General features: G+C 47.5%; 1 protein-coding gene across 1 annotated transcript; it reads left to right on the top strand.

Moving 5' to 3' along the window:
• The first annotated feature begins 7,289 nt into the window (after positions 1-7,289).
• Positions 7,290-10,663, top strand: OLIG2 (oligodendrocyte transcription factor 2). The gene is made up of 2 exons (XM_050934031.1): positions 7,290-7,378; positions 8,615-10,663. The coding sequence occupies exon 2, from the start codon at positions 8,652-8,654 to the stop codon at positions 9,528-9,530; it is 879 nt and encodes a 292-aa protein (XP_050789988.1). The 5' UTR covers positions 7,290-7,378; positions 8,615-8,651; the 3' UTR covers positions 9,531-10,663.
• Positions 10,664-19,639: the final 8,976 nt, after the last annotated feature.

Raw genomic sequence — 19,639 nt, forward strand, 5'->3', positions numbered from 1 at the left:
ACCGCAGGAGCCGTGGGATCAGCATGGGGGGGCAGTGAAATGGCCGTGGCCTGTGGCAGGTCAACCGGAGCCGCCTGCTTCTCCCTCAGCAAAATGCCGCCCCCTCAATAATCCTGGCGCCCTAGGCACTTGCTTAGGCTGCCTAAATGGTAGCACCGGCCCTGCTCAACCCAAAATTTAATAATCTGAAGTGCTTTCCAAAATCTGAGAGAGATGAGGTGTGAGAGCATGCTTTCAGATGTCTTAAAAGAACAAGTCTCCAATGCAGAAACTACAGAACCAAAAAAAGAAAATCAACCTTCTGCTGGTGGCATCTGACTCAGATGATGAAAATGAACATGTGTCGATCCGCTCTGCTTCGGATTGTTATCAAGCAGAACCCATCATCAGCATGGATGCATGTCTTCTGGAATGGTGCTTGAAGCATGAAGGGACATATGAATCTTTAGCACATCTGGAACGTAAATATCTTGCGATGCTGACTACAACAGTGCCATGTGAATGCCTGTTCTCACTTTCAGGTGATACTGTAAACAAGACGTGGGCAGCATTATCTCCTGCAAATTGTAACCAAACTTGTTTGTCTGAGCAATTGGCTGAAATAGGACTGAGTGGACTTGTAGGTTCTAAAGTTTCACATTGTTTTATTTCTGAATGCAGTTTTTTTTATACATAATTCTACATTTGTAAATTCAACTTTCATAATAAAGAGATTGCACTACAGTACTTGTATTAGGTGAATTGATATATACTATTTCTTTTGATTTTATAGTGCAAATATTTGTAATAAAAATAAATATAAAGTGAGCACAGTACACTTTGTATTCTGTGTTGTAACTTAAATCAATATATTTGAAAATGTAGAAAACATCCAAAAATATTTAAATAAATGGTATTCTATTATTGTTTAACAATGCGATTAATTGTGTGATTTTTTTAATTGAGTGATTAATAGCGATTAATTTATTTAATCGCTTGACAGCCCTAATTGGGAAGTAATAAAGTATGCTCAGTTCCACATTTTATTGTCAAAACCAACTTGGGGTGAATGGCTCCTCCAGGAACCCTTTCACTGACTTCAGTGGAACCACTCCAAGAAGGAGGAGTTTGCAATATCGGGCTCCATTGAACTAGAAGATAAATTAATCAGTTACATTTCTAGAGTGCCGGTCTTGCTCCCAAGGAAGATTATGTGAATTTTGCCATCAGCTTCAGTGAGAACAGGACTGAACAGGGCAGATTATATGAACTGGTTAACAGAAAAACACAAAACACACAGTAGCTTCCTGCATGCTTTATTTGCCACAAAGTAAAAGCAATTTGGAAGTAGCAGAGAATATTTCGCCAGTGGGGAATCAGATACAATCTTCTTATTCCTTATAGCATTAGATGATCTCCTTCAGTTTGGCTAAACTCTGCTTTTTCTAACAAATCTGTCCCACAACTCAAACGCTGTGAAATAATCTGTTCTCACATAGGAGTTCAAATGCCAGTGGAAAAAACATCGCTCCTACACTGTACAGAACTCCAGGAAAATGTTCCAACAGTTTGCAGTGCTGACAGCGTTTTCTAACCAAAGGCGAGGTATTCCTGCGGCTGCAGCATCAGGTTTTCCAGAAGAAAGTGTTCAATCCCTATCACTCCTTCCTCCTTAGATCTTTTTCGATGCGCAGGGAAGAAACACTGTTTTCTATTTCTGTCAGTTAAGATGAAAATCGGGTTTTGGCTATCTGGGTTTTGGTAGGCTTTGCATTTGAGGGGAATCCTGAGCGTTGTCTGATCGCCACAAAACTGTTCTCCGCATAGATCGTTTAATTGTTCAAGGTTTAGTGAATCGTAGCATGTATTTGCACGTTTCCCAGACGGTGAAACGATACTGCAGCATGAGCTTACTGCAGTGAAATGATACTTCACTGACTGTGAAACTGAAAGGTCCCACTATCCTTGACAGACACCGTCCTAATTCGGCAGGAAGCTGCAGCAGGGTATTTTGAACGGTTTTCTGTTACTGACAAACAGCCAGCGCGTGGATTGGCGGGGAATTTGTTTCTCTCGCTGCAGATCTGTTCTGAGAAGCCAGAACAACAGGCCCTTCTATTTTCAGCCCGCAGATCCGAGTCCGAAATCGAATCCTTTCCTGTTTTACATTCCGGGAGATTGTGTATGAACTGATTGCGCGGGACAGTCCAACAGCACCGCTTTAGAAAGCAGTTGGCGTTCGGCACTCTCAGAGCCCCTCGCTGCGGGTGCCTGGTTTCTCGCCCCAATCCCTCCAAGCGCAGCAATGTTCCCGTCGCTTGAGAACTCCCTGCGAACGGTTCGAAGGGAAGGCTGCGGCCCAGCGTGGATGCAGCAATTCGGATCGGTGTGCCGGATATTTTAAAAAGCACATTAGACCTGTATGTTCTGAACCGACCTAGTAAAAGGTCCAGCAAACGATTGGGCACCCCGGCTTCCCATTTATTTGACGGCCGATCTTTTCCCACACACAGAACAAGACACAGCTGGGTGGGGACGGGGGAGCGCACAAAACTGCCCTGCACTCACGCAGGGCCGGAGGCCCTACACTAACACTCTAGCGCCATTGAATCCATTGGGTAGGTGAGCTGGGCTGCAGGTGCGCATCAGCTCTGCTTGTCGGCACTAAAACTTCCTTCTCGCGGGCAGTCGGCGTCTCTGCCTGGAGCTCGGTGCTTAGGCCTCAAGCGGTGCGAGTTCTCCTCTCAGCAGCAGCCCTGGGGTCGTTTATCCTGCTTCTCTCAACCTCCCGCTTGGCCCGAGCAGCTGGTGCTCTCAGCCCAGCGCGGGCAGGTCCCCAGAGAAATATTTGTGCAAAGGTAACACCCCAGAGAAGCGGGGGGGGGGGTACTCAGCGCCTCTCGGCCGGCCTCCTTTGTCTACACTGATCTCAACCTGGTAAGAAGCCCACGTGGCAAACCGCTGCGAATTGAGGGACCTCGCCAGAGTAACATTAAGCGTGGAATTCATTTATTAGCACAGCGCTTCTGCTTGTGAGCTGCATGCAGCAGCTTCGGGCTGCGATGGGTTTTGCCCTGAGGATTGTTTGCAACAGAAATAGTAAAATAACAGCTGATGATGTGAGTGGGAGCAAATAGGGAGCTAGACTGCAGGGACAAGGCTTTGGCCCTTGCCTGCAGCAGCGTGGAGTTTGGTTCCCAAGGTAGGGAGCCTTCTAGCCGCACTAAAGGGGTTATCTTCCGAGTGGGAGTTTAACAAATAGAAAGACAGAGCCAACGCGTAGATCACCTGTAAAACCCGAATCCCTGCAAGCCCCGCCGAATCATTAAGACATTTTCATTGAACACTAAAGGTCCAGGATGGGGTGAACTCTCCCTTAAACATAGCAACGCCGCGCTCGGAGGAAATTCCGAGTCCTTCCCAAACTGCCGTGGCTCTCCAAAGAAACCGTCCAGGTCACCCCATCAACCCGTTCTTCAATATGTTAATTACAAATAATGTAATTGTTTGTAATGCAATGTAATGTAATGTAAAAAATTACATCAGCCTGGCACTGTCCGTTTGTCAGACATAGTGTGGTACCATTCTTTCATCAAAGGATTTTTAGATCACCTAGACAGAGATCTACACAGCGGTACAAATTCAGAATACAAAGATATCTGTACAGCGCCTAGCACAACGGGCTCCTCCCGGTCCATTGCCAAATACTACTAATAATAATTATTCATAGTGATAGGAACTGGGGGGTTAACTGATCATTTTGTGTACTATGTACACCTGCTATGTTGTGTGTGGACCAGATCTTTGCTGAGGGAAAATTCCCAATGGGAATCAATGGGGATTTTGGCTGAGTGTGAAGTGCAGGATCGAGACTGTACAGCCAATTTTAAAACCACGATACAGGAAGAAGAAAAGGAGTCTGAGAAAAGCCAGGAGCTGAAGTGTTGGGATATGAAAGCTCAAACCGGAAATTTACCGGATATTTTTTTTTCCAGCTTCAAAAATCAGCCTTCGGAAACATGTTACCTAAGGTTCTAAGTGTATTTTAAAGACCTACGTCATTCCTCTGGTGCTCCACTGCCTGAAACGAAATATTGGTGCCATGTTCTGCATCTACTGGGTGTGTGCCATTTCTCCTGCTCGAATGTAATAGCCTCCACAATGCTGGCTCAGTGGCACAAGCCAAAAAACACATTGGGCTCAATAAGCTTGTGTTTGCGGGTTACAAAAAAAATCTGCACAGGCTCCGGGATTATTGCCATTGACACGAAAATTGATAATAGAAGGTATGTTTTCGTGTGCCACCCACTGCCCCATCACTGGCGCTTGGTGTTCATGGCCTGTCCCGGGCGGATTGCCATTTCCTTTTCCAACGTGAATCTTTCCTTGCCACCTTTTCCAAACACACACGCAGACCCTCCCGCCCACACACTGCGAACCCTACAAGCGCATTCGCAGCCCAGGGGATGGCACGGGGGAACAATCAAAGAATCCCACGCACGCGTTCCGGGTCACACCGATAACAACGTACTCGGAGTGACTTCCATATTGCCTCAATCAAACGGGCCAATCGCTCGTCTCCGGTTCAGAGCAGCCAGCTTGAGGCTGCAGTTCTCCAGCGCGAATAGCAAACGGAGCAAAGTCCCCTCCTGAAGCTGCAGCGTGGACTCACGTTGCTTTGTACAGAGAAATCCCACTAAAAAGTTTGGGCTGTTTCTGGAGACTGAAAACTTATTGCACGTCATTTCAAAATGAGTGTTAAGTAAACGCTTTGGAGACCTGGAGGGAAGAAGGGGAGTTAAAAGCGAAGGACTGAAAGGAAGAAGAGAAAGGGAAAGATGGAAGCAGGACTTTTTTCGAACCCTAAATTACATATGCTCATCGGGGCAAAGTTTGGGAGAAGTTCTGGAACTTTTATCCGGGAGCCACTAGGTGGCAGGTGTTGATATTAAACCCGGATTAGTGGAAAATGTAATTAGTTTGGGTTACCCAGTCTTATCTACTAAAGCCGGCAACCTAAAATCCGCCTAGGACGTGTCCCGTTATATCGACAAATTCATTAATGAATATATTCAGTATTCAAGCAGCGTTCAGAGACTGAAAGGGACAAGGAAGAGAATGATTCTTTCATTTCTTCCCCGGAAGACTCAGACTTCAAATTGGCTGCATCGCCTCCTGTGTCACTGAGAATCGGATCCAGCCGTTATGTGAATCTAGACTGAGAAATACTTGGAAAACCTCTGGTCTGCAGTGCCCGTCCCCAGTGTCGCTCATTCTGTCTCTGGCTACCCGCTTGCCAGGGTCTGACCGACGGTGAAATGCTACTTGGCTGAATTGATTTGACTAGTTGTTGCCCTGTTTGATGGGAATCTAACAATACGCGTAATCTAGTGGTTCGGCAAAGAGCAGGGCAGGATTGTTGTTGCTGATTAATTTAATTACTTTCTCATCCTGAAATGCAACGTTTGCATATTTGTCCAGCATTCCCTACCGCGGCTGCCCTGCGGAGCTCAGCGCGATCCCCCCCTCTCTCCTCCTGCCCCGCCCTGCCAGTGCCCCCTCTCCTTCCCCCATGTCCTCACTGGCAGAGACACAGGCACACAGACACGTTCGCGCGCCGCACTGGCTGGCGTCGCACCCAACATTCATGCCCCTAACCCTATGCACACAGCCCCCTCCCCCCCCGACCAGTTCAGACACGTCCCCCCCGCACCCAACCGCCTGACGCTCGGCACTCGTGCCCGCCACGCCAGGTAATGCCATCACACCCAACCCCCCAGCAGCAAACTCCCAGACGCCTGCCCACTCCCTCTGCTACAAACCCGGCACCAGGCACACTCCTGCGACGCACGCAGCAGATACATACCCAGCGAGCCGGACAGACAAGCGGCGAGGCAGGGGCTCCCGGCGACAGATTTTGCTAATTGAACTGTTATGGATCATCCTCATAACCGTTAAGAAACACATTTCCACGCTTCACTTATTAACGTTTTAAAGACACATTTAACGGATGACTGAGGCTTGCCGAGCCAGCTGGGAAACACCCGGGTATAAAAATAATACAACAAAGGCAGCAAGGCTATGGGGAAGGAGAGGACAAGAATATATACAAACGAAAGGAAAAGCTAAACCCAGGAATTAAACTCAGGCAAAGGAAGGGCCAGCCTCTAGATGTGAAGCAACACCAGACATTACTTGATAGGCGCTGAGAGAAGCATTGGATGCAAAATCCAGCATTATTTCCAAAGGCTAATTTTTTTTCTAAAGATGTGGCAGGTGCACAGAAATTATTAAAGTTTCTAGTTAGGAAGCAGAGCTCTCTCGCTTCCCAAACTGTGTCATTACTTAAAAGAAGTGTTCGGTTTTGAGGAGGCGCTATCTTGAAATGATATTGTGAGCATGTTATTTTAAGAGAGAGCTAACAAAAATACCCTGTAAATAAGGACTGATGCATTTTTAGGGCAACACAAAAGCCTTATCGTGGCAAAGGGTTGCTCTTGTGAGCTGGGTTTTAAAGAAGGAACTATTTTAAAGCAGAAATATCGGACTCTGTTGAGCTATTGACGTGGTGACTCCTGCTAACTTCGCTGTCCGATCGCAGGGTTTTAGTCACATCTGTTCCTTTGTAAACCCTTTGACACAAAAACTTCTTTTTCTGTACTGAAGTCAGAGGAGAAAAGACTTAAATCACCTTTCCTTCTTCAGCCATTCCCCCGAGGAGTGCAGAGCGGGGGTCGTTAAGAAAGGTTTTAGATGTCTATGAATTCCCCCCTGCACTATGTCTTTCATTGCCCTGAAATATGTGTGTCCGGGGTGCAGTGGGAGATTGCCCAGACCAGAGATAAGTGGTTAAGTAAGTGTGGGAAGGGTTGCATTGTGCCTGGTGAGTGTTTACATTGGGGAGGGTGGGTAGGAGAGAAATACCGATGTGTTTGTGAAACCTATTAAAACTCTCAAGCCGCAGAGCCCGGTGGAGTGCTTTAGGAGTTTAGGGCCATTTCTTTCAAAATGTTATTGTTATGCTGGGACTAAGGTTTGTTTGGTCTATTTTTTCCCCCACCAGCTGTTCCTAACGCTGGCATTGTTACAGTTTATTATAGATTTGACAAAGGTCTCTCTCTTTCTCCCTCCTGTCTCTCTGGGTCTCTCCTCCTAGAGTCAGTTTCATTGAGCGGAATTAGCCGGAATGACATCAGTTTCCCAGCCCCCTGGCAGCACTTTGCTTATTGGTGCAGCGGCCCCTCCAGGACAATAACATTGTTCTTACCCGGCGCTGCTTGCCGATGTGCCTATAAAAACACCATCGAGTCGCCAAAAGGTGCTTATTATTATTGTGATCTGTGACAACCACCAGCGGCGCTGGAGTGGGTCCGTCCTGCCAAAGGGATCACTGCAAACAGTAAGTTCCCAAACAAATTCACTCCCGGGCTCCTATGGGGCTGCGGTAGCTAACTTTATAAGGGAGGCGTCCGACAACCTCCACGGTAGCCCTCACCCACTATCCCCAGATAAATAAATGGGGATAGACAGACACCGCCCCCCCTTCCCCAAAGGGAACTGTGCGCCCTGCCGGTTCTGTCTCCGATTCTCACTGCTTTGGACTCCTCGCGGGTGCCGAGGTGACACATGCGGGGGAAGACTGAGGGGTGAGGAGCGGTGTGTAAAGTGTCTAAACAAATACTAATCTGGTTAGGAAGGTCTCCCCGGGAAAATGGTTCATTTTCCCTCAGTCGTCCCCGAATTCCCCCCGCCCCCATCATGACTCCAGTCACTTAACCAGGATTCCGCCTCCTTTTGTAGCGGTTTGTCCCGTTCTGGGGCGCAATTTGTGACCCTTCGGAAACCAGTCGTGCAAGAATCAGATATTAAAAGATCTCGATGTTTGGCGGGGTGAGGAGCAGGTGGAGATCCAGGGTTTTGCTGGCGGATGGTGGGGAGTAACTGAAAGGTATCCCGGTGACAATTCTCGAGTGAGCATCCTGGCGCGGGAGGTGGGGCAAGGGAGGTGGGGGAGGAGGCGAAGCAAGGTTGGGAAGTATCCTGGGAGACAGGGCAGCTAAGAATCCTGTGGCACCTTATAGACTAACAGACGTTTTGGAGCATGAGCTTTCGTGGGTGAATACCCACTTCTTCAGATGCATGTGGTGGCTAAGACACGCTCCTTTGCAACGCCAGCCACCACATGCATCTGAAGAAGTGGGTATTCACCGACGAAAGCTCATGCTCCAAAACGTCTGTTACTCTATAAGGTGCCACAGGACTCTTTGCTGCTTTTACAGATCCAGACTAACACGGCTACCCCTCTGATACTGGGAAACAGGGTGTAACGACGCGTTTGCTTCTGGCGCGGGAGTTGGAAAGCAGCCCGGGAGACTATATCGGATTTGGGAGTTCGTTGCTGCTGAACGAGGGAGGGAGGGAGAGGGGAATGGAGGGTCTCAGATCCTGCTGGGAAGGTCGCCCATGAAGGATCTAGTAGACACGGCCGGGAATTGGGAGGAAGAGGCTGGGCAAGTGGCCTGGGGTGGCTAGGAGCTGGGCGCTGCCTGGAGCATTAGCTAGGTGAAGTTGAGGCTGCCCCGCAGTTTCTTGTCCCGTTGATTTAGAGTCTCTCTCTGATTTCTCCTCCTCGCAGGCAGCCTGGTGCGCGGCGCTCTCCCCTCGCCGGGGACATGGACTCCGACGCTAGCCTGGTATCCAGCAGACCTTCCTCTCCGGAGCCCGATGACCTCTTCCTCTCTGCCAGGAATAAAGGCAGCAGCGGGGGCTTCTCGGGAGGCACAGTGTCCAGCTCCACCCAGAGCGACTCCCCTCCGGAGCTGAGCGCCGAGCTGCGCAGCGCCATGAGCGCGGCCGGGGTTGTGGTGGTGGACAAGCTGGGCTTCAAGTCTTCCTCGTCCTCCTCCTCGTCCTCCTCTTCCTCCTCTTCCAAGAAGGACAAGAAGCAGATGACGGAGCCCGAGCTGCAGCAGCTGCGGCTGAAGATCAACAGCCGGGAGCGCAAGCGGATGCACGATCTGAACATCGCTATGGACGGGCTGCGGGAGGTGATGCCCTACGCTCACGGGCCCTCGGTGCGCAAGCTCTCCAAGATCGCCACGCTGCTGCTGGCGCGCAACTACATCCTCATGCTCACCAACTCGCTGGAGGAGATGAAGCGCCTGGTCAGCGAGATCTACGGCGGCCATCACGCCGGCTTCCACCCCTCCGCCTGCCCGGGGGGCATGGCCGCCCACTCCGCCCCTCTGCCGGGGCACCCCGGGCATCCCGCCTCCCACCCCGTGCACCACCCTATCCTGCCCCCCGCTGCCGTCTCCAGCGCCTCCTTGCCCGGATCCGGCCTCTCCGCAGTCAGCTCCATCCGACCCCCGCATGGGCTCCTCAAGTCGCCTTCGGCCGCCGCCGCCTCGGCCCCACTGGGCAGCAGCTTCCAGCACTGGGGGGGAATGCCCTGCCCGTGCAGTATGTGCCAGGTGCCCGCACCGCCTCACCACCAGGTCTCCAGCATGAGCACAGCCAGCCTGCCCAGATTAACCACCGACACCAAATGAACCCCCGGGGGACCCGCCTCCAGTGGGGCAGGGGAGGGGGACAGCATCTGCCGAAACAAGGTGGGGAGCGGGGAGAGAGACTCCAGCTTCTAGCCCCGAGGAAACGCGGGCACATTTCTGAGACACAGACTCCATGGGGTCCTCCCTCAAAAGCACAGGCACATATAAGGACTTACAAGGACATACCGGTCTCATCCACGTTTTTCAAATACACCCTCCCGACCCCTCACTACAGGTTTGTCCCAAGGCCACCCGAGGCACCTTCAGGCATGTTCCAGACTGAGGACACTCAATCACTGAAGCCCATCAGCGAGAAAGGTGAACAAAAAACAATTCCTCTTCCTGCAAACGACTCCACGCAGAACTGATCCTTTCTCCTTCATCATTTCCAGCAGGGAAAGGAGGCCAGCGTTACGTACAGTACTTGATGTTTTGTCCAATCTCAATAGCAATTGTGTAAACCCTCAGAGCATTTTTAAAATAAATATATGTGCATCTTTTTTTAACTTTGATAGGAGTTGACAATAGCTATAGACTCTTCTTCTCAAGTGAAGTAACCAAAATTGCATAGGGTTTTTTGCTTGTTTTTCTCTATTATTTTTACATATTCCCTTTCAACATTTTTCTGGTTCATATCATAAGACATGTAAAGTGGTTATTCTGAGCACCTCGCTGGTCACTTCCTACCCACATAATTTGCAAGAATGAAGGCTTTGGATGTAAAAGAAGCCTGCAAAGTTTTCTGGGGTTTAGATTTGTAAATATACTGTCCAATGATGATGTAAGTCCGTTATGCTTGAGCTTTCTGTTTGTGCACTTGTACTGGAAACCTTATGAATGGTAAAGGATTTTTTGCTTTGTTTCAGTGTATAACACGATTTTCTCTTCTGCCATCATTAACAAAGTTACAAAACTCTTTAATGTGCTTTCTATGTAGGAACTCCACACTGCCTGTGTTGCAATACTGAGAACTTGGGCTTGTTTCTGAAATAACAATTTTTCCTATTACTGCCCCTTGCAGAGATTTTATCATCTGTTTATTTTTGTAAAAAAAAAAAGTTGCTAAATAATATTTATTACTTGTTTGGTTGCAAAAACAAAATGAGTGATCCATGGTTGAGATTTTAAATAAAAAACATTTTAAGTAAATTGCTTTTCTCCATCCATTTATATTTTAGGAAGTCTAGTGGCTGAAGCCCAGAGTAAGAAGAACAAGACACATTTACTTTCAGAAATATTAATATGGTATCATGGTTAAATAGACCAAAAACAGGTCGAAAGGGATTTAGAACATTTTAAAGATAATACTTCCAGCCATTTTTTCCTAACAGTCTTACAAGGCTGCAATTTAAACTGTTTTCCAATCAGTTCTCTAAGTGGCAAGATTAATGATCAATTAACCTAGTTTGTGAGGTCCAAACTTTTAAGATTTTCTTAAACAAAACTCAGCATCCAGCAAAAATAAGGAATTGCTTATGAGAAGGAAATATTAAACGCAAGTTGGTGTTGCATGTTTAAATAGTTCAAAATAGGAGACTTTAGACAAAAATGAAAATAAAATGATTTCTACTTCATTGTGTATCTATGTATTTGCCTATTTAAACAATCCTGTACTGAGATATTCAGACATAACAATATATTAGAGCAAAATTTTAGTTCTCGTGCGCTTTAAACCTCCAGCTCTAAAAAGCAAATTTTGTAATTAATTTAAAGAGCAGGTATGTGGCGATGGTTTGCACTGAAAAAGACGCCTTATTTCTTCACTTTTAAAAAAATGAACTCCTCTTAGGAAAAAAAAGAGGCAAATACACTTTTCAAATAAGCAAATTTGCTTTGGTTGTTAATATACTTAACATCTGACACCACCTCCTGGGCTCGATTCTACTCCCGTTGAAAGAAATGGCAGCAATCCCATCTGCTTCCATAGGAGCAGGATCGGGCCTTCATTTAACTCTTCCTTTGTGTTTATTACTACAGTACTTCGCTTAAACTTTCTAGATGTTACTGCACCTCCGCCACAATAACACGCTTTTCTATTGAATAGTGCAGAGAGATTCTTTAGCAATAGTATTTTTGCACACACCCCATCTCAGTTTCTTGCTCCTACTTGTGCAAATACTTCAGTGGATCCCAATCCTGAGCTTTTTATTCAGGCAAAACTTCAAGGGACTTTAACCCTAAAGTGCACGGCATCTGGCCGGCAAGTCCTATCTCTTTTCCAGAGCCATTTAAAAAAAATTACATAAAAACTCCTGGTGTCGATCCCAAGATATCCCAGCAGCGTTTTTGTGCCAGGGAATGGAAGTGAATTCGGTTCTTTGCAGCATTTTTATTCACGATGTGAATATTTTGGAGCAATACTCAGAGCAGATTTCGGCGTGTGCGTGGGGATCTCAGTTTTAGCAGGCACGAGAATCCTGCGGCTTTCGAGGTATTAGACCCAGGGGACGGCTCCTTCCACATTGGGCATTTCAGTCGGTTCGGGGCCCTGCGGCAGAGTTCCACCACAGATCAGCCCTTTTTGAAATCCCACGGGCAGGGCTAATTTTTCTTACTTCCTATAGGCAGATCACAGCACTTCTACCAATCAGTAAAACAGCCATTAATATTATCCCCCCTTTAATGCACGCTAAACATTTTGGGCACCTAGTAGCCCAAGCCACCTTTAGTTAGGCCCAGACCCTAAACACACTGAAGTACGTGCTTACATTAAGCGGAAGCAGGAGCCAAGGAGTGGGGCTTAAGGTGTAAATGACCTGGCGTTGCTAGAAAGCGAATTAGCCTTGCGAAGCTGGCAGAGGAACTCCACATTAACTCTTTCGGTCTGGGGAAATGCGGCTGGGTGTCTCTCTAGGAAGAGCACAGAGCCCGAGAAACGTGCTGAATTACCTGCTAGGAGGTCTCTTCGGGCTACTTTGATACGCAACTCGATCCCCTCACTCAGGATAGCTAAAAATTACTGGAATTATCCGGATTTGCTTTTCCAGATAAACCCCTTTCTCTCAGTCAAGGAGGAATGGGACTAAAAACAAATCTGTGGAGCAGAGACTAGAGGCGTAAACTCATTTGATGGGCTAAAATTCTCCTACTCCAATAAGTCCAGGCAGCCTTGCAGATTTCATGGGTGTTACTGGAGACGGAGAAGGAGAAAGAGAGAGAGAGAGAGAGTTTTAAACTTCTCTGTTAATGTTATCACCTTTCAAGGAAAACTCTGCAACACAAACGCCACGTGAAGGACCGCACTCACTGGACAATGTGAGCAACTCGCTGCCCTTCCCTGCGCACAGATATCTTTTAAACCCCATGCTAGGAACTGGTTGCAATGCGTTAAACTAGTTTCTACCCCTCCAACTATAAAGCGAGGGGCCGGATCCTGCTCCCCATTGGAGACCGTGGCTAAATTCCCACTGCGTCCAGCGGCTGGCAGAGCGTTTTATTTGGTAGTGGAAAAACTGTTATAGCAAGAGAAGACGATTAAGGTCCAACCGGGGCTCCGCGAACATGAGAGGCAGACAGAGAATATTAGCAATTGCTACTGGCGATCGCTCTTTCTTGTGCTAATGATTACTCTGACCAGGATTACTCGGAACAGCAGATACAATCTCAAACACAAACTGCCCGGTGACGCCAATCTCTCGTTCCATAGTATTTCCCAAGTCCCCCTAAGAGTCTCTGGAGGGAAGCAGCTCGCAAGATGCCCCGAGAATAGATACCACCCCAACCCTCTCCAGCGAGCGCGCGCGCGCGCACACACACACAATTGGGTTGCTTCCTATTCGAGTGCAACCAGAGGCTCTTTCGTATGTTGAAGTGGCGCTCTGCTTAAAGAAGGTGATAAGCGCATCCGTCGGGATTTCCTGTGTGCAAGACCAAAGGTGCCCATTAGATACGGGGAAATATAGTGAGTTTTAGCGACACACACGCGTCTTGTACCCCGCCTCACCCCCCTCCTTGGTTTAGAATGTGGGAACCTTCTCCTAGCCCACTACTGTATCGGAGAAAGGAGCTTTCTCTGTTCTCTTCTCAGGACTGGCTTTAAGGAGGATTTTCCTTAAATAGCCCACGGGCTTAGGCATTTATTTTTAAATGCTGCACGTGTATTCTTCCTTCATTGTTTGAAAAGGGGGGGGATTAAATTGAACAGCCCCTCTCCCCAAAATAGTTAGCTGTTGTTTTGTTTTTTAAAAAATAAGTTTACTTTTTCGACTTTTCGCTCCACCACCGTCTTCACAGTTAAAACGAGTAACCCTGTGAGCTATTTAAGCACCAAGCTTCTCAGAGCAGCAGCAGAAAGGAACTGATCGTTAAGGGGCTAGTCGCGCCAGCAGAAAAGGGGTCAGAAGAAAACACCAGCTATAAAGCCATTTGGTGTTGACATCTCCACCGTGGAGCGATGATAGAACGAGAGGTTCTCTTTGCCCTCTGCACAACGCGGTCTAACGCACCTGAACAGAGACAGGTAAGTGCGTCTCCAGAGGAAGGGCTCAATCACGTAACCCGAAGCTGTTACACTGCATGTAGTCCAGGAAGCTGCAGACTGCTGTGTACGGAATACAGGAACCAATGAGTGAAATCATGGCCCGACTGACTTCCGTGGGGCCAGGATTTAACCGAGCGATTCGTTTGCTGGCACCCAGTGTGGAAAATATGGAATTGGTTTCTAGAACAAATATCGTCCAGTCCTTTAGTAGAAAGAATAGGTAGTCCCGGGGTTTTCCCACTACAGTATTTCTAGGCAGTTGTCAAGGTGTTAGCTGCCCTTACCAGGCAAGATCCGCCCCCCCCCCCCACTCTTTATCAGAGGGTAGCTGGTGTGAATCCTGGTGAATTTCTATTTTCTGAGCTCTCTTGGCCGCCATCCGCACCGATGCTGCTGGCCCTCAAGAATTAGCCCATCCAATATATTTGAGTTTACACGTCGCAGGGTTTGGGGAGTCGTTTGATCATTGCTTTAGACCTGCGAGTTTAGCAAGGTATTGCAAACGCCAAACACTCAAAGTAAGCCTTGGCAAGGAAGGTCCTTTTTCTCGTTCCCTTTCCTGGCAGCGGCTCTCTTCTTTGGGGGAAGGAATCAGATCACCCTTCTGTCTCAGGGGCACCGCTTTCAGGAATGGCGTGATCCCGCACCTATCTTGCAAGCTACACTCTCACCCAGTGGAGAGAGGATCGGGCCCCAAGCGGCTGCCTTCATTTCAGCAAACAGCCAGTGCCCAGCCATCACTTTAAAGGAGGCAGACAGTATTACTATGTGGTTACTCAAAGCAGTCTAGCTCGGTACTGGGTTATAAGAGAAGATATGATATTGGAAAGAACCTCCAAGTAAAAAGTAAGAGCCTGACATTTCAGCGATCCCTGTAAAGCCGGTCTGAGATGTGCATGATCAGCACTTCTTTAAAATTATCAGGCCCCTACCACCTGTTTGGACTCCGGTACAGGACAGCCACCTCAGTAGCTCTTTTGAACGCCTCCAGATAAGACTCTTGTTAATTCCAGTATTAATCCGTCATATGTTCCCCATTTATACTGTTATCCCAACCCCGATGCGTTTTCAGTTGACACTACTTAGCTGCTTTCCCTCCATCTGCAGGGAGGTGCACTCAGCAGAGCAGCTTTCCCAATTAGCACTGCTCTGGTGAGATAGTGGTGCTGCAGGAAGCGCAGGAGCAGGTGAGAGTTAGAGGGAGCACCATTAGGAACTGTTCTTTGTCTCTGTTAAAGGCAACAATTAGCACCCTGACAGATGCAGAGATTCAGCAGAGGCCAGAAGCTACTAAATTTACACTGCTGTCTTGCTGATCGCTCGCTTCTACCCAGAGGGCCTTTCCATAAGACTAACAGGTGGAGCAAAGGAGGAGACAGTTGGGGGGCAAACTGAAATGTTGCATACCGTGTTCCTTCTTGCTTAGGGGATGGAGTCCCAATACCACACTAGGAAGAGTGATGTAGAATAATCCAGTGGAGAGGTCCTCCATTTAGAATTCCTGTTCTGGCTCCCTTTCTTGTCTCTCTCTGAATGAAGTAGGCCACACTTATCAGGAAGTGACCAGGCTGATTGCTTTAATTGGCTTGCCTCGTGGTAACAATTTAATTTTTTATGAGCTGGGTTCCAGTCACGCTCCTTGGTGTTCATGCAATGGAATGTGTTCATAGCACTGATACTTTTCTTCAGAAGGAAAAAACTGGCCTACAGCACAGTGACTGGTTGGATGTTGCTCCCAAAGCAACGAGGTACTCTCACCGAGGTGGATCGGAGTGGGATCGGGCTCTCCTAGAGGCAAAGGTGTAGTATGATTCCATATATCCCGGCCTATAAAATGTTCCACAGCAGAATGCCATCATCCAACCTGAAACAATATTTTCCTCAATAAGCATCCCCCATGTTATTAGAGATACTTGTCAATGTACAACCAAATCTCAGGCTATTTCCATAAAAAACAATACAATGAACAAGTCATATAGAACAGGCTTTACAGCTAACTCATCAGGTTGCACCCCGTAAATAGCTTGTAGATAGATAGTAGTAACTCAGCTGAATCAACAGCGAAATACATTTTTCTCCTTATAAAAGCCAGCACCTCTTCCCCGGAAATCTATAGAAATAGTGGGAGGCGCTGTAACTATAAGGTGTGGGACTTGGGGTTCTATTGCATCTCTGTCCCTCAGTTTCCCCCCTCGGTAAAAATTAAAGCAATGATATCTCCTTTGTAAAGCGCTTTGAGCTGTAGGGGGGACGAGGGTTGTATAAGAATAAGTGTCGACATAGGAAGAAGAATGTTCCTCTATTCAATAAACTCTGTTCTGAAAAATACTTACTGGCACTCGAGACTTTTAGAAGGCGCACACTCTGTTTCTTCCATGAGATTTAGTTGTTAAAAGCGGAACCAGCGCAGTGAAACCTAGATTTACAAGATCAGCGGCCTCTTTGAAGAAACATATCTAGGAGCAGTGACAGAGTGTCACGCTTAAGACGCAGGTTGTTCTAACACACACGCAATCCACAGAAGGGAAAAACACAGTTTTGGCGTATGAGTTCTCTTGATCATGAGGTCAAGGAAGAGTTTGTAAGCGGGGGGCTGTACACTAGATCAAACGGAAAGGGAAAGCCTTTCATCAAATCGCAGCACTTATAAAGAGCACTAGTCCTAGGCCCATCCGTGAAGGCATAGTGACAGGTTTTTGGATCTCGACCATGACCATTGAGATGGTTCGTTTGCTCCTTGACGTGGTGACTTCACTTTAAACAGATTGGATGGCGGGGTGGGAAGGACTGAACTAAATCGAAGTATTGTGCAACTACATGACCAGAAAGATATCTAGAATGGCACCCGCCAACCTGTATACACTGAACTGAACCTACAAACTGGAGGAAACAGAGGCAGGATCCCATGCAGAGGGAGGAGACGCTGATTTGAAAGGCTCACACCCTTTTGCTTCGGCGAGGGAACTCCTCCACCTCACACTCTTCTAGAAGGGCCTGGAATTCAGGAAGTGAAGACATCTTCTCTGGATCTGATCCTGCCATCTTTATCCCACCGAACAACCCTACTTATTTTATTGAAGGGCTGCAGGATCGGGATCCATACTGCAATACATGGGCATCCCTGGGAACGATGTCCAGGAGGAAGGAAGTCCTGGTTTAGTTTACAGGCTGGGAAGTGAGTTAGGAAGCCTGTTGTCACTGATTCCTTATGTGATATTTAGCCTCCCCTGCCCCTGCTTTCCCCGTCTGTAATATAGAATATACTTCTCTAGTCTAGGGCTGTGATGAGGCTGACAACGTCTGTAGGACTATCAGATTCTAGGCTGCGTGGCGCCTGGTGCAAGGGGAAAGAGTGTAGCCAATCAGAAAGAGGGAGAAAAGCCCGCTTCCTTTCTGAACATCAGCGGTAACGTCTGGAGCAGAGAAACCGGCGGGATATTCCTGTTCTTTCCCCCTTCACCGCACTCCCACAAACCTAGCCCACAGATCCAGTTGCCAGCTGTTCAGTGACTCTTCCCAACTCGGTGTTCCAACATTGCCTTTCACTTTACCTGCCAATGAAATTAGCTGTTGTTTTTATCCTCAATCCCATCAACCCTGTGCAATGCCCATATGTTCCCCTGCTGGCTCTGCACGGGCAAGCGCCCCACAGGACTCCACTTATTACATTTACTGTAGATTAAGCCAATGCTTGGTTCATATAGAGTTACAGAGTTGGCGGTAGTGGTGGAATTGTCCATATGCTTCTGCATACACCAGGTTAGATTTACTTTACATCACCTCCCACGTGTACTGCACATTTAACCCCCTAGAACAGTCCTTCTTAAACTAGGCGTCCACAGAGGTCTTCCAGGGGATACCTCAACTCATCTAGATATTTGCCTAGTTTTACAACAGGCTACATAAAAAGCTCTAGCAAAGTCAGTACAAACTAAAATTTCATACAGGCAATGCTGTATAAACTATCCACTGAAATGTAAGTACAATATTTATATTCCAATTGGTGTATAATATAATTAGATGGTAAAATGAGAAAGTAAGTGACTTTTCAGTAATAATGAACTGTGCCACTTTTGTATTTTTATGACCGATTATGTAAGGAAATAGTCTAAGTGAGGTGTAACCTGGGGGTACAAAGACAAATCAGACTCCGGAAAGGGGTACTGTAGACTGGAGCGTTTGAGAGCCACTGCTCTAGAAAGGTGAGGAAAGAAGAGAAGACTCAAGCGACAGAAGTTAGAGATGTATAAAATAGGTAACCACAGGCGGGGGCAAGTCGCCAATACCATGCTGGGCCCCTTCCTGCATTTCCGGCTCACCCCGAATGCTGCTGGTTAAATGGGAGTGCAAACGGTGCAGGATTGGGCCCTGGGATTTCAGGGACATTCAGTGATTCTCAGACTTTTGTACTGGTGACCTCTTTCACATAGCAAGCATCTGAGTGCAGCCCCCCCCCTTATAAATTAAAACACTTTTTAATATATTTAACACCATTATAAATGCTGACAGCGAATCCAGGTTTGGGGTGGAGGCTGACAGCTCCGGACTCCCCAGGTAATAACCTCCTGACCCCCTGAGGGGGTCCAGACCCCCAGTTTGAGAACCCCTGAGGCCAGAGCTCCTTGAAGCCAATGAAAATAACCCCTTTCCATTGACTTCAGGTGGGTTTTCGATCAGGCATGAAGATGGTTCCCAGCAAATTAGATCAAATCGTCTCCCATTTCTCAGACCTGCTAATATTAACCTAAACTACTAACGGGTCATACTCATTGCAGGGAAAGAGAATGTCAGTCCAGGGAAGCTGTATGCAAACACACTTTAAATAACGTTTTCTTTTCCCTTTTCATACCATTGCCCTGTGCTCCAGAGCATTATATTATTAGATTGCCTATATCATTTATTCAGAAAGCTAAAGCCTGTGGTTGGATCGTACGGTCTCTGTTTAGGGTCTCAACTGGGCTCCAAGATGCAGACCACAGTTTTCTGGAAATTGTAGCTGTCAAGAATTTGAAAAGCCCCTGAGAGTTCCCCTCCTCCCCACAGTAATCCGTTCCTTAGTACCAAAGTGGGGGTATTTTGCTGAAAGGCCCACGGTACAACAGGGTGGAGAAGGACATGGACCCGTAGGTAGGGATCGCCAGGGTGGGCCTTATGGGCCAAGAGGTACCCACGTGCTTTGTATGGATGAGTAGACCTCCTGGGTGAAATATTGGCCCTGTTTAAAAGTCAACGGCGAAATTCACACTGGCTTTAATAGAGGCAGGATATCACCCCTTGACTTCCGCAGTTATGCACTGAGTAAACTTTTGCAGAACCCAGGAGTTGGTTTGCATTTTAATGGCTACATCTATGGGGGATCCCACTACCTACTTGGGGGAGGGATAGCTTAGTGGTTTGCCCCTTGTCCTGCTAAACCTAATGTTGTGAGTTCAACCCATGAGAGGGTTACTTAGGGATCTGGAGCAAAAATCTGCCTGAGGACTGGCCCTGCTTTGAGCAGGGGGTTGAACTAGGTGACCTCCTGAGGGCCCTTCTAACCCTGGTACTCCACATATTTTAGTGCAGTGGTTCTCAAACCTTTGTACTGGTGACCCCTTTATACACAGCAAGCCTCCAAGGGCAACCCCCC

This window comes from Gopherus flavomarginatus, chromosome 1 (genome assembly GCF_025201925.1).
Source record: "Gopherus flavomarginatus isolate rGopFla2 chromosome 1, rGopFla2.mat.asm, whole genome shotgun sequence".
In the NCBI taxonomy this organism is placed as follows: Eukaryota; Metazoa; Chordata; order Testudines; family Testudinidae; genus Gopherus; species Gopherus flavomarginatus.